The sequence below is a fragment of the Lipotes vexillifer genome, unplaced genomic scaffold, assembly GCF_000442215.2.
Source record: "Lipotes vexillifer unplaced genomic scaffold, Lipotes_vexillifer_v1.1 scaffold439, whole genome shotgun sequence".
Taxonomy (NCBI): domain Eukaryota; kingdom Metazoa; phylum Chordata; class Mammalia; order Artiodactyla; family Lipotidae; genus Lipotes; species Lipotes vexillifer.
The window spans coordinates 2,529,776-2,543,056 of record NW_006798732.1 but is presented as its reverse complement, the minus strand read 5'-3'; the positions used below and the strand labels follow the sequence as shown (position 1 = coordinate 2,543,056).

At 39.4% G+C, this 13,281-nt stretch overlaps 1 protein-coding gene across 1 annotated transcript in view; it reads right to left on the bottom strand.

The window, feature by feature from the left end:
* Positions 1–13,281, bottom strand: part of MPP7 (MAGUK p55 scaffold protein 7) — a 179,618-nt gene that overhangs the window by 73,182 nt on the left and 93,155 nt on the right. The window contains exon 9 of the mRNA XM_007470910.1: positions 13,058–13,122. Coding sequence (XP_007470972.1) covers positions 13,058–13,122 — 65 coding nt within the window. The remainder of the gene's footprint in view (positions 1–13,057; positions 13,123–13,281) is intronic.

Below are 13,281 nucleotides of genomic sequence, written 5' to 3'. Positions count from 1 at the left end.
GAGGGAGGGAGACAAAGAGGGAAGAGATATGGGAACTATATTATATGTATAACTGATTCACTCTGTTATAAAGCAGAAACTAACACACCATTGTAAAGCAATTATACCCCAATAAAGATGTTAAAAAAAAAAAAAAAGAAAAAACTTTTATCAGAAACACTATTAATTTCTGTATCCTATTATGTCATATCTTTTTTTTAAATAAACTGTTTTTAAAATTAATTTATTTATAGTTGCATTAGGTCTTCATTGCTGCACACGTGCTTTCTCTAGTTGCAGCGAGCGGGGGCTACTCTTCGTTGCAGTGCGCGGGCTTCTCACTGCGGTGGCTTCTCTTGTTGAGAAGCACAGGCTCTAGGCGCACGGGCTTCAGTAGTTGAGGCGCGTGGGCTCAGTAGTTGCGGCTCGCGGGCTTAGTGGATCCACGGCCTGTGGGATCTTCCCGGACCAGGGCTCGAACCCATGTCCCCTGCACTGGCAGGCCGATTCTTAACCACTGCGCCACCAGGGAAGCCCCATATCCTTTTTTTAATACAAAGTCATCTTTCTGTATGCTTCTCTTCTCAGATATCTGACCTCAGCTGTAGCTAAATGAACCTCTAGGTGCCTTGAATCTGCGGATCTCTTGCTGCACATGTATCAGAACAAGCATTTAGACCAGAAAGAAAAGATGTCATAATGCACATCTACTAAAACATGTCGACCATGCTTTCCTCTTGGCCACAGTCAGGTATGGAAAGGAAAACTCGTTTCCAAGACCAGGAGTTGAATGGAGTCGATAGCGAGGCTCTATAATCAGAGTTTGCAAAATCCAAAAGCCAACAGAAGCTAGACGGCAGAAAAATCTTCAATTGCTTGCTGTCAATGCATCTTGTACAACATTACTCCTCTGAAGAACTAGGTGGTCCCATTTTCCCTTAACTGCTCTTTGGTTATTTTTTTTCCGCCATGTTTGAGGACAGGGATACAAAGAAATACTTCACTATGAAAGCATCAACACGACTGCCGGGGAGTGCTGGGGGACCCCTGTCTCAGTGCTGGCCAGCCCACGGAGCGGCAGGGCCGTGTTCATTTAAGGGTCCCTTGTAACTCAGCCCCAGCTAATTCTTAACACTGCGAAATGAAGGCCTAGTTTGGTCAAATCTTTTGTCAAAGGAGCCAGAAACTTTTACATGAAATTTCTCATATTTGTGGGTCTAACCAAAAATATATCCTTTGCCTAAACACAGCCTGAAGACTGTCTGTGAGCTCCCCAGGTTGATACCAATTATTACATGATTCATGATATTCCCATTTTACCTGGATGGTGCCCTAGTTTCATCCGTAATTGGGGGGTGCAGAGTGGTGTCTTGGAAGGACGAAGCCCTCTACGTTTTCCAAAGAAATCTTTTCCCGGGACCTGGGGTATCTGCATGGTTCACTTCACCCCCTAATGCCAAACTCCTTAATCTAAGTGATTAAGATCCCATGGTCTTAATTATCCTCAATCTCATCTGCTTTGGGGCTTTGACCAACAAACTAGTTCCTATCTCAGAATTTCAATCCTTTATCATCAGTCCCTCATCTCTGCTACAGAAGCGACCCGATTATCCTCTCCCACTACATACTCCTAACCCTCGACTATACAAACCACCTTGAACTCAGCTGACCTCTTCCTCCCCTGTCTACTCTTACCTGCAAGGCTTTGGCTCCCAGTGAAGTCATTGCTCAGACGCTGCCGGTAACTACGAGTTTCCAGATGCAGCGGCATTTTATCAGAACTCATTCCCTTTGAAGTCCATCGTGCTGACCACCTTTGCTTTTGGACTTCAATTCATATTTACTGATTAAATATTAATTTTATAAAACTCTACATTCTATAAGAGAGATGTAAATTAAAACACAGATTTCATTCTTTGGATAAAATTTTATATAAAGAATGAGTGCAAAAACCAGGCAAAACGTTAATAAAATGTGTAAAGTTACTTGGCCTGTCACTGAAGATGTCATGTTATCGAACGCCATGCTAATTTTGCAGTGCTATCGTCTACACGTCACCCAAACTTAAATACGCCCTGTGCTCTGCAACAGCGACCTCTGTCCATGCTCCTGCCTCTACCCTCACCCTCTGGCCTAACTGTAATTCCACCTAAATCCCGGCACCAGTTCCAATATCACCTCTTGCGCGGCTGAGTCCTCACCGCCACAGGCTGCCACAATCACTCCTTCTGAATTACAGCATTTTATGTGACATTCACCAAATAACGCTGCCTTATGCCACAGTTCTTCCCTGGATGGATATATACTTACCATCTAACAGACCAAAGATAAGCCCTGGAAGTTGGGGAAAATAGGTGTCCCTCTTTCTATTCTGGAGAGAGGCAGAAGCTTGCAGTGACGGCCTCTCCCTGTCTGCCAACTCCCAGCCAGCCCCTCCCATGCCGACCGTGGCCCGGCCACGAGACCTGTTCTGCCCAGTGGGCCATCAGAGGATGTGATGTGAGCAGAGGCTTCATAGCACTTTCATACTGGAGACGGTTTTCTCTGCTGTTCTCCAGAACCCTGAGACCACCACATGGGTAGCTTACTGGAGGGTGAAGGGCTACGTGGAACAGAAACAAGTTCGCCCAGCTGAGCACTCCTGTCCACCAGACCAACCAGACCCCAGCCAGACAGCCAGACTGCAGCAGTTCGCCATGCTGACACAGAGCAGAGCCACCCAGCTGAGCGCAGAAACAGGAGAATAATAAATGCTTGCTGTTTGAAAGCCATTAAGCTTTCCAAAATTGTAAGGGCGGGGATCAATCGGATACACAGAGTATCTGGCACATTGTACTGTACTGAAATGAGAGAAGAATTATTGAAATTGTAACCTCTCTCTGATCATCCAGTTCTCTCCATAAATTATAGTTTTTCTAGCCTAAAGATTAGAATACCCTATATTCTACATGTTTTTTTTTTTAATTTGTTTTGTAGAATGAAAAGCTATAGGGCAGCATACTGTAAAAGAAACAGGAGGTATTATATCTACATAGATGTACATAGATATACAGATATAGATACAGTAGGCATTATAGCGACATAGATATACATAGATATAGATAGAGTAGTATTATATCGACATAGATGTGGATTTGAAACCAGGATGCACCATTTACTGTCTTTCGTAAATCCTTTAAGCTTTCTGTGCCTCAGTTTCCTTTCTGTAAAGTGGATAAAATACTCCAATCTCACTGTATAAGCGATAAGATGCACTAAATACCAAATACAGTATCTGGCACATTTCTTCAATAACCAAGAGATACTATCATCATGTACATAATATTAATCTGAAAATAAGGAGGTTGAAGGATTTCTCTCTCAAACTGAGTTTCCACACCCCTACCTCTCACTACTGCAAGTGGAGAATTTTTCAGTGTTCGAACACACGGCAGAGCGGGGAAAGGTCTGAATGGAGATGAAGATGCTTCTGATGCCTTTAACAATCTCTGGATATCATGAATTTTGTTTATAACAATCGCTCGGCATCTCCAAACTGGAAAGTTTCCTTCCAAAACAGATGAGCACGTTAATCATAAGGCTTAACTGTACTGGAAACTGGTCAGTCAATGGTTATTTTGGGAGTGTTATGGGAATAATACATCATTAGAAAACAGAACCAAAAAGTTATTTAGGAAGACATACGTTATTCAGAAGCTTTGAATAATTCACAGCTAACCAGATAATTTAGAAAAGTCCAGATACAACTAATTCAGTAACCGTACTTAGCATAAATAGATGCTTTTTCACCCTCTATCAAAAAATATATGATGGTTTACAAAAATAGAGCATCTGGGAAGCTTCCTGAATAATAAACCAAAGCACACACTGACTTCCTTTGTGTCCAACCAATTGAGCCAGTTTAAAATAAAGACTCATGCTACCCCCCGCTGATACCAGAGCATGCTAATGAAAATACGCTAATTTAAGACAAAACATGGCTTTAAAGAAAAAGCAACAGAAAGAAAGAAATGCTCTTCCATGACCAATCGCTCACCTAGATAGGTTCCACTGCTGATACCACCATATTCAGCATCTTCTGGATGGAGTGTAAGAGCAGACAGAACAAAAGCCAAGAGACAAAGCAGAACAGTTAGAAGCCCAGCCACAGATGCAAAAAAATAAATCACTTCAAACAATCATAAAGCACAGAATAGAACAGCCCTCACAATGCTACTCTTAAACATAAAACATTTTGTTTTATATTTAAGTTTACAGTAACATTTTGAAACACCATGCAATTCTTTTTTCAAGCTTCTTTGGAAGTGCCTTTACTGCAGTTCCAAGAAAATTATAACAGACTTGCCTGATAGGTTTATACTTTCACAGTCAAGAAAATTACAACACTTGATTCCAAAAGGAAATTTATTTTTGTAAATCAGCCTCTTTGATAATATGTAAAAGATAGCACTTATTTTGGCTCACTGGAGTAGACAGAAAGGTTAAAATGAAAATACAGCCTTTCTTTTGATAAAAAGTGAGTCCATGCGGGGAAGGAATAAAGGCACAGTATTTTTATTTTTATTTTGTTTTAAAAAAGATGAACAGATGAAAACATTTTAAAATAAACAATGTGCTATTATTTCCAGGAATTAAATGAATACTGGGTTATGCATATCTTAAAATTTTAGTTTAAGTCATGGAGTCCTACTTATTTTAGGATTTTATTTCTAATCTTTATATAAATATACTTCTAACACTAACAGCACAGACTGTGCAGAAATCAAATAGTTGAGAAGACTCTCCTCACATCCTTATGTAATAATAAGTCTGTCAGTGTATCTGAATAACATTGCTTTCTTCATTCATCTTTGAGACTATTGACAGATAAAAACAATGTACTACATTACAATACTGTGTGTATTTCTGCTATATGAAGCAAAAAAAAAAAAAGTGTACATTTCTTTCAAAAACAAAGTCCAACCATGACTGCTGCTGGTACCGTAATGTTACGATGAAAGTTGGGATGTACCATGATCTTTTACAAACTGCTTGCTATGGTCAACTTAATCGTCTACACGTGTGTACTAAACAAAGTTACTAGACTACGCAGGGAAACTTTTATACATGTACCTTTAATTTCCTCTGAGAAGCACACACAAAAAAAAAGAGGAGGGGGAAAAAAAAGAGGATATGATTAAATGTGTAGAAAATACAATTAAAGTAGGAAGATGTTACATCCAAGGGACAAAAAAAATCCACCTACCACACTCAACTGTTTCCTCATCTTAGAAAAGCCAAAGGAAAAAAACAAACGTATTTTAAATATTTCAAAGTAATTAGTCAATGAATAAACAGAATTTGTGAAAAACTACATTTTAGACTACATGGGAGTTATGGTCTAAAAATAATGTATACACTTAAGCAGTAAAAACACAAAGTCTTCATATAGCTTATTAAATACCCCAAAGGGGAAAATAACCAGGAAAAAAAATCAGTATTGTTTTCAAAATGATACCTTCAATGAGGGGATTATATTTATTTTCATGGAACAGTTCTGTTTCTAAACTAATCTGTTTAGAACTGAGGATATTTCACGACGGAAACAGTGAAAAGAAGTAAACATTTTAGAAACAAATTTCGCCTTTAAAATGTCTATATATCCTGTAAATTTAACAATATCTTGACAATTGTCAACTTATTATACATATGAAATGAATCAGACAGAACCATTTCTTTTCATTCTCTCTATATTACTTGATGAAAGGTATCTTAAGAAGTAATCTGAAATAATTCTTAAGTTACTTATAAGACAGCATTTTATGAGTTAGGTTTGACCTAGGAGACACATCTTCAGTTGAGGGAGGAAAAAGAACTGGAAATTTAACAGAAGCAAATTGTAACCACAAGTCAAGGTAGGAGATATTTTGCTATGTGACCTTCCAGAGTGAACAGGACGGATGAGAACAGTTCTCTGCTCACTTCTCTCTTCACATACAGCACAACAGCCAAAGAAAACACTTAGGAGAAAGTGTGCACAACAGCCTATTTTTACTTTTCAAATACCTAAGGGCCTTCAAACTGCATTAGCTCTATTTGGACAGTATTTGCCAAAATGACAAGCAAATCATTATTATTCAGGCTCACAGTATGAGTCACTCAAGTTGTGAGTTTATTTATCCTCATTTCTTAGTAGCTCTGAAATGTCATGTGCATCTAAAACAAATTATTAGAAAACAATGAATGATGTGACACAGGATAGCCAAGCCAGGCATCCAGGTAGAAATAACACAAGCTGTGTTTAAGACTGATCAGCCTGTGATCTCAGACATTTCTGCTGTAAAGTTGACTGTTAAACAGAGTGTATTTTCTGATAGAAACAGCAGGATAGCTTGAGTATTGCACTCATGATTAAAGACTCAATGTCACATAAATCAGATGATAAAAGCCATGTCACACGCACACACACACACAAATTAAAACACCAAAGCCAATCCACAAAATAAAATCTGTAACTTAAAGTACATGTACTGTATGTATATTTCATATTCTAATAAGAGGTCCTAAATAGGCTCCATAAATATTCAAAAGAATATTTCCTCCTTGCAGTTCTTAAGTAGGAAGAGAATGGTATTTTTAGCATGATACAACACACACGTAAACACCCAATAGCAAGTATCATGCTTAAGAGACATCCAGTAGGAAAAAAAAGGGAGGAAATATACAGAAGGTAAGACCTCAGAAGACAGCTGGGGTAAGGGGCAGGACTCTTCCTTTGGGAAGGCACTGCTGCATGGATGCCAAACGCATAAACTTAATTTTCCAACCACTCTATGAGGTCGGAAGTATTATCCCCATCTTACAGATGGGGAATCAGAGGCAGAAAGGGAGGGAGCAGTCGTACGTGGCAAAGCTGGGTTGTGGACCCACGCGGCCTGGCTCCAGAGGCTGAGTTTTGAACTACCACGCTACGCCATCACATCAAAAGTCACGTTTTAATACCTGGAGCTTCAAGCCAGAAAATGCACGTCAGGGGAAAGGTCATCGGAAATAACACATTTCTTTCAAGCTTCCCGACTACTTCCGTCCACCTTCTGCTGCTCCAGCCTCTGGCCCGCCCCGAAACATCAACCTCTCAGGTGTCCCTGTGCCAGGAGAGCTGGGGAGGGGCCCTCTCCTCTCCCGGCCGCAGCGAGAGTCCACGCTACGCCATCAAGCACGGACGCGCAGGATGTGACAATTATAAAAAGCACACAGAGAGGCCAAGGTCACGAAGAGAGAGACTTGCCGTCCTCAGGGAAAGGAGTGTGGAGGCTCGCATGAAAAGCACTTGACGAGCTCTGCGCGCCAGGCAGGAGGGGCTTTCCCGGTCACTGGCGGTCACCCCGCGTGGGACATGTCTGATACTCCTGACAAGTGGAGAAGCTGGTCTCTATCAGTGGGATAGTCTTGGGGCAAAGTTAGAGCCCCACTCTGGAAACTGCTTTCTCAGACCCCTCACCGCTCAATGCCATCTCCCCTAAAAGGCTGCGGTGATCCATGACCAAAGACCAGACCCCTAACCGCTGATCAACCCTCTTACCTGCATGACGTCGGGTCCCCAGAGACCATATGGCTTAGACCCTCTCAGATGGAAAAGCTAAACACACACCCTGACAGTGTTATCTTTATATATGTAAGGATATCACAGATGAAAAATAAGCAGTGAGAAACGCCTTTACCTCAACCATCTCATGGTGTAAACAATCAGAGGTGCAATTTACAATTTAATTCGTCTACACCTCTTTCTACATGAGCTGTGATCTTCGGCATCTCCCAAAGAGCGTCAGGGGAAAAAAATATTTCCAGTATTTTTAAGACCCCGTATGTTTCTGTTACACATGGTCCCACTAATATTAAGAAAATGTTTGACACAGTTTTAGCTACAGAAATTTAGGAACATAAGCAATCTATTTGTCCATTTCTGAATTAAATTTATGTGTGAACACAGTAAATAAACAGTATCTGAGATGCCAGGAAGAAGGTGCTTATTCAACTTGGAAAGCAGTGTTACAACAGCCTGCAGGAGCAATGATATACAGACTATTCTCAAAAGTTCCGTCTTCCACACACCGGGGCCGTGAGGAGTGAATTCACTCTTCCCCTCAACGTTTAAATTCTGTTGTTGGTAGCTTGAGATCTTCAGTCCACAAAATACTCGTCTTTGAGTGAATCTGGTGACAGCCTGCTTGAATGAACACCTCCTGCCTGCAGTCAAATATTTTCTTTTTTACCCACATGATAACCATCAAAATCGGTTAAAACAAATTCTAAACTATTTTGTGTCCTTACCTTCTAATTTTTAAAAAGTCAATAAACTGTACATTTTTGATCTCTGGTTTATTTATTACTAGAATTCTATTAGAGCTATTTTGTAAAAGAAAATGTCTTCATTAATATTATTCAATCAGCATTATTAGAAATGTTCAGCTATTTATACTTTGATAGCCAAAAAAAGGAAACCAAGCACTGTAAGTAAGTATCATTCTTGAACATTCTGCAGTAAAATATAGTACATGAATAAGAACTCGATTTAAATATAAGTTACATCAAACTGAAGTTAATGTTTATGCTACTAAGAAGCTAATTCCTAACTTACATACTTATGTTTCAATAGAAAGGGAACAAACAATATTTCAAGTAATCAAAGAAATTCATATTTCTTTTTAAAGGTTAGGTGCTATCATATGGCTTTATATATGCAACTGAACTGTAAAAATAAGCTTTGGCAGGAAAGTCGTAGGGTAAATTCTATTGACACAAGAACTGCAAGCTACTAGGTGTCTGTTAGGAGAACTGCCCCTACGCGCTACTTGAGACATGAGACAGGCGCTTACTTGGGCCCCAAACACGCACCCCATGTCCTTCTGATAACAATCTAAACGTTGGTCACAGCAAGGAACACCTGTCAGCCTGCCGGGTCTGTTCCTCTGTCTGTATTACTAACATCAACCCGTTATGTGAGAACCTAGCACCGGATGAAGGGGGAGGGCGGGAAGATAAAATTCTGTCATAAATCTCTCTGTTGGATAAGCTATTCCTCCAGAAAATGGGAGGTGGAGCAGGGAGAGAGCGGAGGAGATGAGTTCCCACATCAAGCTTCTAAGATCTAGGAACAGGCTCCGGACGCGCAGGCTCAGCGGCCGTGGCTCACGGGCCCAGCCGCTCCGCGGCACGTGGGATCTTCCCGGACCGGGGCACGAACCCGCGTCCCCTGCGTCGGCAGGCGGACTCTCAACCACTGCGCCACCAGGGAAGCCCAGAATGTTTTAGTTTTAAGAGTTCATGTTTTAGTTTTTAGGAATGTGTAAGAGGCAAATTACTTCGTTTGAGGAGCCTGTTTTCTGTATATGCATCAGATACGCCAAGATTCCTAAGGAGAGGAAATAACCAAGCATCAAGGATGAATACCACCCACACTCAGAGTTTTGCATAAGGGTGCCAGTTCAAAAGTCTGAGGAGGTTGGTACTACCATGGCTTCTGATTTTTTAACCATGGAGCCCGGACCCAGAGTTCTAGCACAAATATAAAGGCAGAGATAACAGTACGAGGGTGCTCCAGTCCTTTCTGATCTCTGTGTGCACACTAGCTGACGCCCTACAGCACCAGAGCCATCTTCCATGAACTTTTCCTCCATGAAGACTTCAGTTATGATGATACACTGTGAATCAAATAAAGAGTAAAATCCTACTAATACAAAAGCAATCAATCTGTCAAAAAAGTTAACTGGCTAATGACCTTTAAGTCATTATTCTAAACTCATTGCTTAACCAATATCTTCCTAGGTTTTAAGAGCACTTGTGAAATTTAGTGCAGAAAATTTTTATCAACATAAGTATTTTTCATAAATTTATAAACACCAACATGAGAGAATTATTCTTCTTTTAGAAATTTTATATTAAATCAGAAATTTTCTTAAAACCTATTCCATGACTATTCAATGTAATTAAATAGATCGATTATAAAATATATACAGATATTTTTCAATAAAATAAAATATAAAAATAAAGGATTTTATATCAACTTTCTGCTTTTCTTCATAGTATTATTCTGTAATTTAGCAAAGGGCATGATAACAAATTGTCCTATTCCAAAAATCTAAGTACCAAAGGTTGAAGTCCAGGAAGTGTTGAGTCAAATGGTCTTTATAAGATTTAGTTACATTAAAAAAAAAAAAAATCACTTTCAAATACACAGGTTTCAAAACAAAGTGCTTTTAAATACTTATAAAAATGTTCAGATCCAGGGACTTCCTTGGCAGTCCGGTCATTAAGACTCTGCTCTTCCAATGCAACGGGCATGGGTTTGATCCCTGGTCAGGGAACTAAGATCCCCCCACGTGCCGTGCAGTGAGGCCAAATGAATAAATTAAAAAATAATAATAATAAATGTTCAGATCCAGTGCAATGATTTTTGTATACCTTTTGAGTTCGGGAGTTTATGAGACAACATTCAAAGAAATTTCAAATGGAATTTCAATTTTTTGAGAATAAAGACAGTGGCCTTCTATTTAATTTTCACAGAAGTATACGGTCTCTCTGAACGAGGCTGTATTTACTACACGCTGTATTTACTTTGGATAATATCAATCAGATTTTTTTTTAATTTAAAAGTAAAGAACATCTACCTATGAGAACAAACAATGCATCTCTCAGTGAATCAAAATCTAGGTTAAAAATAAAAGAGAGAGAGAGAAGAAAAGGAAGAAAGGGTGAAAGGACGACCACGTTCCATAAAGACAAGTCCTGAAGCTCAAACACTAGAGTATTAACATATAAAAGAAATTATGTAAATTCATATTAGGGAAATGCAAATCAAAACTACAATGAGGTGTCACTTCACACTGGTTAGAACGGACATCATCAGAAAATCTACAAACAACAAATGCTGGAGAGGGTGCGGAGATAAGGGAACCCTCTTGTACTCTTGGAGGGAATGTATATTGATACAGCCACTATGGAGAACAGTATGGAGGTTCCTTAAAAAACTAAAGATAGAACTACCATATGACTCAGCAATCCCACTACTGGGCATATACCCTGAGAAAACCGTAATTCAAAAAGACACATGCACCCCAATGTTCACTGCAGCACTATTTACAATAGCCAGGTCTGGAAGCAACCTAAATGCCTACTGACAGACGAACGGATAAAGACGCAGCACATATATACAATGGAATATTACTCAGCTATGAAAAGGAACAAAACTGGGTCATTTGTAGAGACGTGCATGGACCCAGAGACTGTCATACAGAGTGAAGTATGTCAGAAAGAGAAAAACAAATATCGTATATTAACGCATATATGTGGAATCTAGGAAAATGGTACAGATGAACCGGTTTGCAAGGCAGAATTAGAGACACAGATGCAGAGAACAAACGTATGGACACCAGGGGGGGGAAAGAGAGGTTGGGTGGTGGGGCGGTGGGATGAACTGGGAGATTGGGATCGACGTGTAGACACTGATGTGTATAAAACAGATCACTAGTAAGAACCTGCTATATAAAAAAATAAAATTAAATTTAAAAAAAGAAATTATATAAATTGAAAGACAAAATAGCCTCCATTACAATTAGAGCTCTATACACACACACACACACACCACACACACACACACACACTCTCTCTCTCTCTCTCTCTCTCTCTCTCTCTCTCTCTCTCTCACACACATTTATCCTGAAACCAGTTTGGGGAGAGCTATTAAGAAGACAATCTCCCTACTTTGCACAGTTCTTTAAAACAAACAAAAAAAATACATCAAAAATTCTAAGTAAGTGCAAATTCATAATTATAACCAATTACCCATTTCTAAGTTGCCTAAAACTCAAGCAAATCAGAGTATGGATTCAGATTCGAGGAGAATCACATTTATTTCATTTTCAAGTTAGACACATTTTATCCCACATGCACCAAATGTATAAGAGATGTGCAGGCCCTCAAATTTAAAAAACCCTCACAGAGCAAGTCAGGTAGAGGCCTCAGAGCTCCTTTCCACTGGATGAGTTACCAGTGAAAATTCATCACACTTAAGAACAATGCAACATTCTGGTTAAACCTGAAACTTTCGATGTCATGGGACATGTGGCAATTCTGTGACAAGTGTTTTTTCCTTCTGCCCAGACTTAACAGAGCAAGAACAAGCAGGCTTTCGAATCAGTGCTCTACTTGAAGCTTGCCTGTGAGATTTATACTCGACTGCAGTTTGGCTCCCTTATAACGTGATTCCTGGGCTCTAGGCTTCTCCAAACTGACAGAAATAACAGGAGATGGGAAAAAATGCAACGATACTAAAAACAGATGTTGGTGTGAAATTCCAGGACCATTTATTTGCTCATTTCACCTTTTAAGGTACAATTTCTATGCTGAAAACAAAAGGGTTTTTTTTTTTTAACTCTTAAAATACCTAGAACCATGAAGCAGAGAAGATAAAGTAGGATGGGGACTCACAAGAGGTGGGAGGTGAGAAGTAAAGAGAGTCTGAGAGAAGCTGGGTTAAAAGAAAAAGCATTCTTCTCCAGTGATCCTACATCATCGTTTTCCTTATTCTTGTTTTCTTTTAATCTAGTTTGGTAATAACTCTGAACGGACCGGTTGAAGGTCAGAGTTACTGTGATGTCAAAATAAGCAAGGAAGCAAGTAGAACAAGAATGACTGCTTTAGGCACAATTGCTTTTGTGCCCTAGAAAGTGATGGATTTTTTCCCTCCGATCTTTACCAAGAAATATCTTATCCAAACCTCCTAGCTTTAGAGAAATAAGAGTTGCATTTTAGGTTACATTATAAATGACCTAAATTCAGAATCAAAGAGAGTTGTAGTTATTAGCTTTTTTCTTAAAGAGTGAGTCATAGGTTTATTACAAACAACCCCAAACACCCCTTTCTTCAAAAGACTCACTTTACTATTCCCACTATGAATTTGTTCCTTGTTGGTTCTTGTGAAATGATGATCCGAACACTATCACAGGGAATAGGACCTCTTATTCTACCACAAACACCTGCTGTAATAGTCAAAAGTAAACAGCGAGACTTAGTTACTCTGCATTCTGATTAACAAACTTACATGATTTCCTGTTGGAAACTTTCAGGGGCTGGACTAATATTTCTGGTCGTCTCAGAGCCAATCTCCTGGAGGAAAAGAAGGTCAATACGCCGATCAGTTTTCAGTTCAGATCCAAGATTAACGTTAACACCAAAATATTAAAAGCCGTAAGAAAGAAATGGAACGTTGGAGGAAAAAATGAACGCAATGCAATCTACTCAAATTAAGAAATAAATCCTCTACAT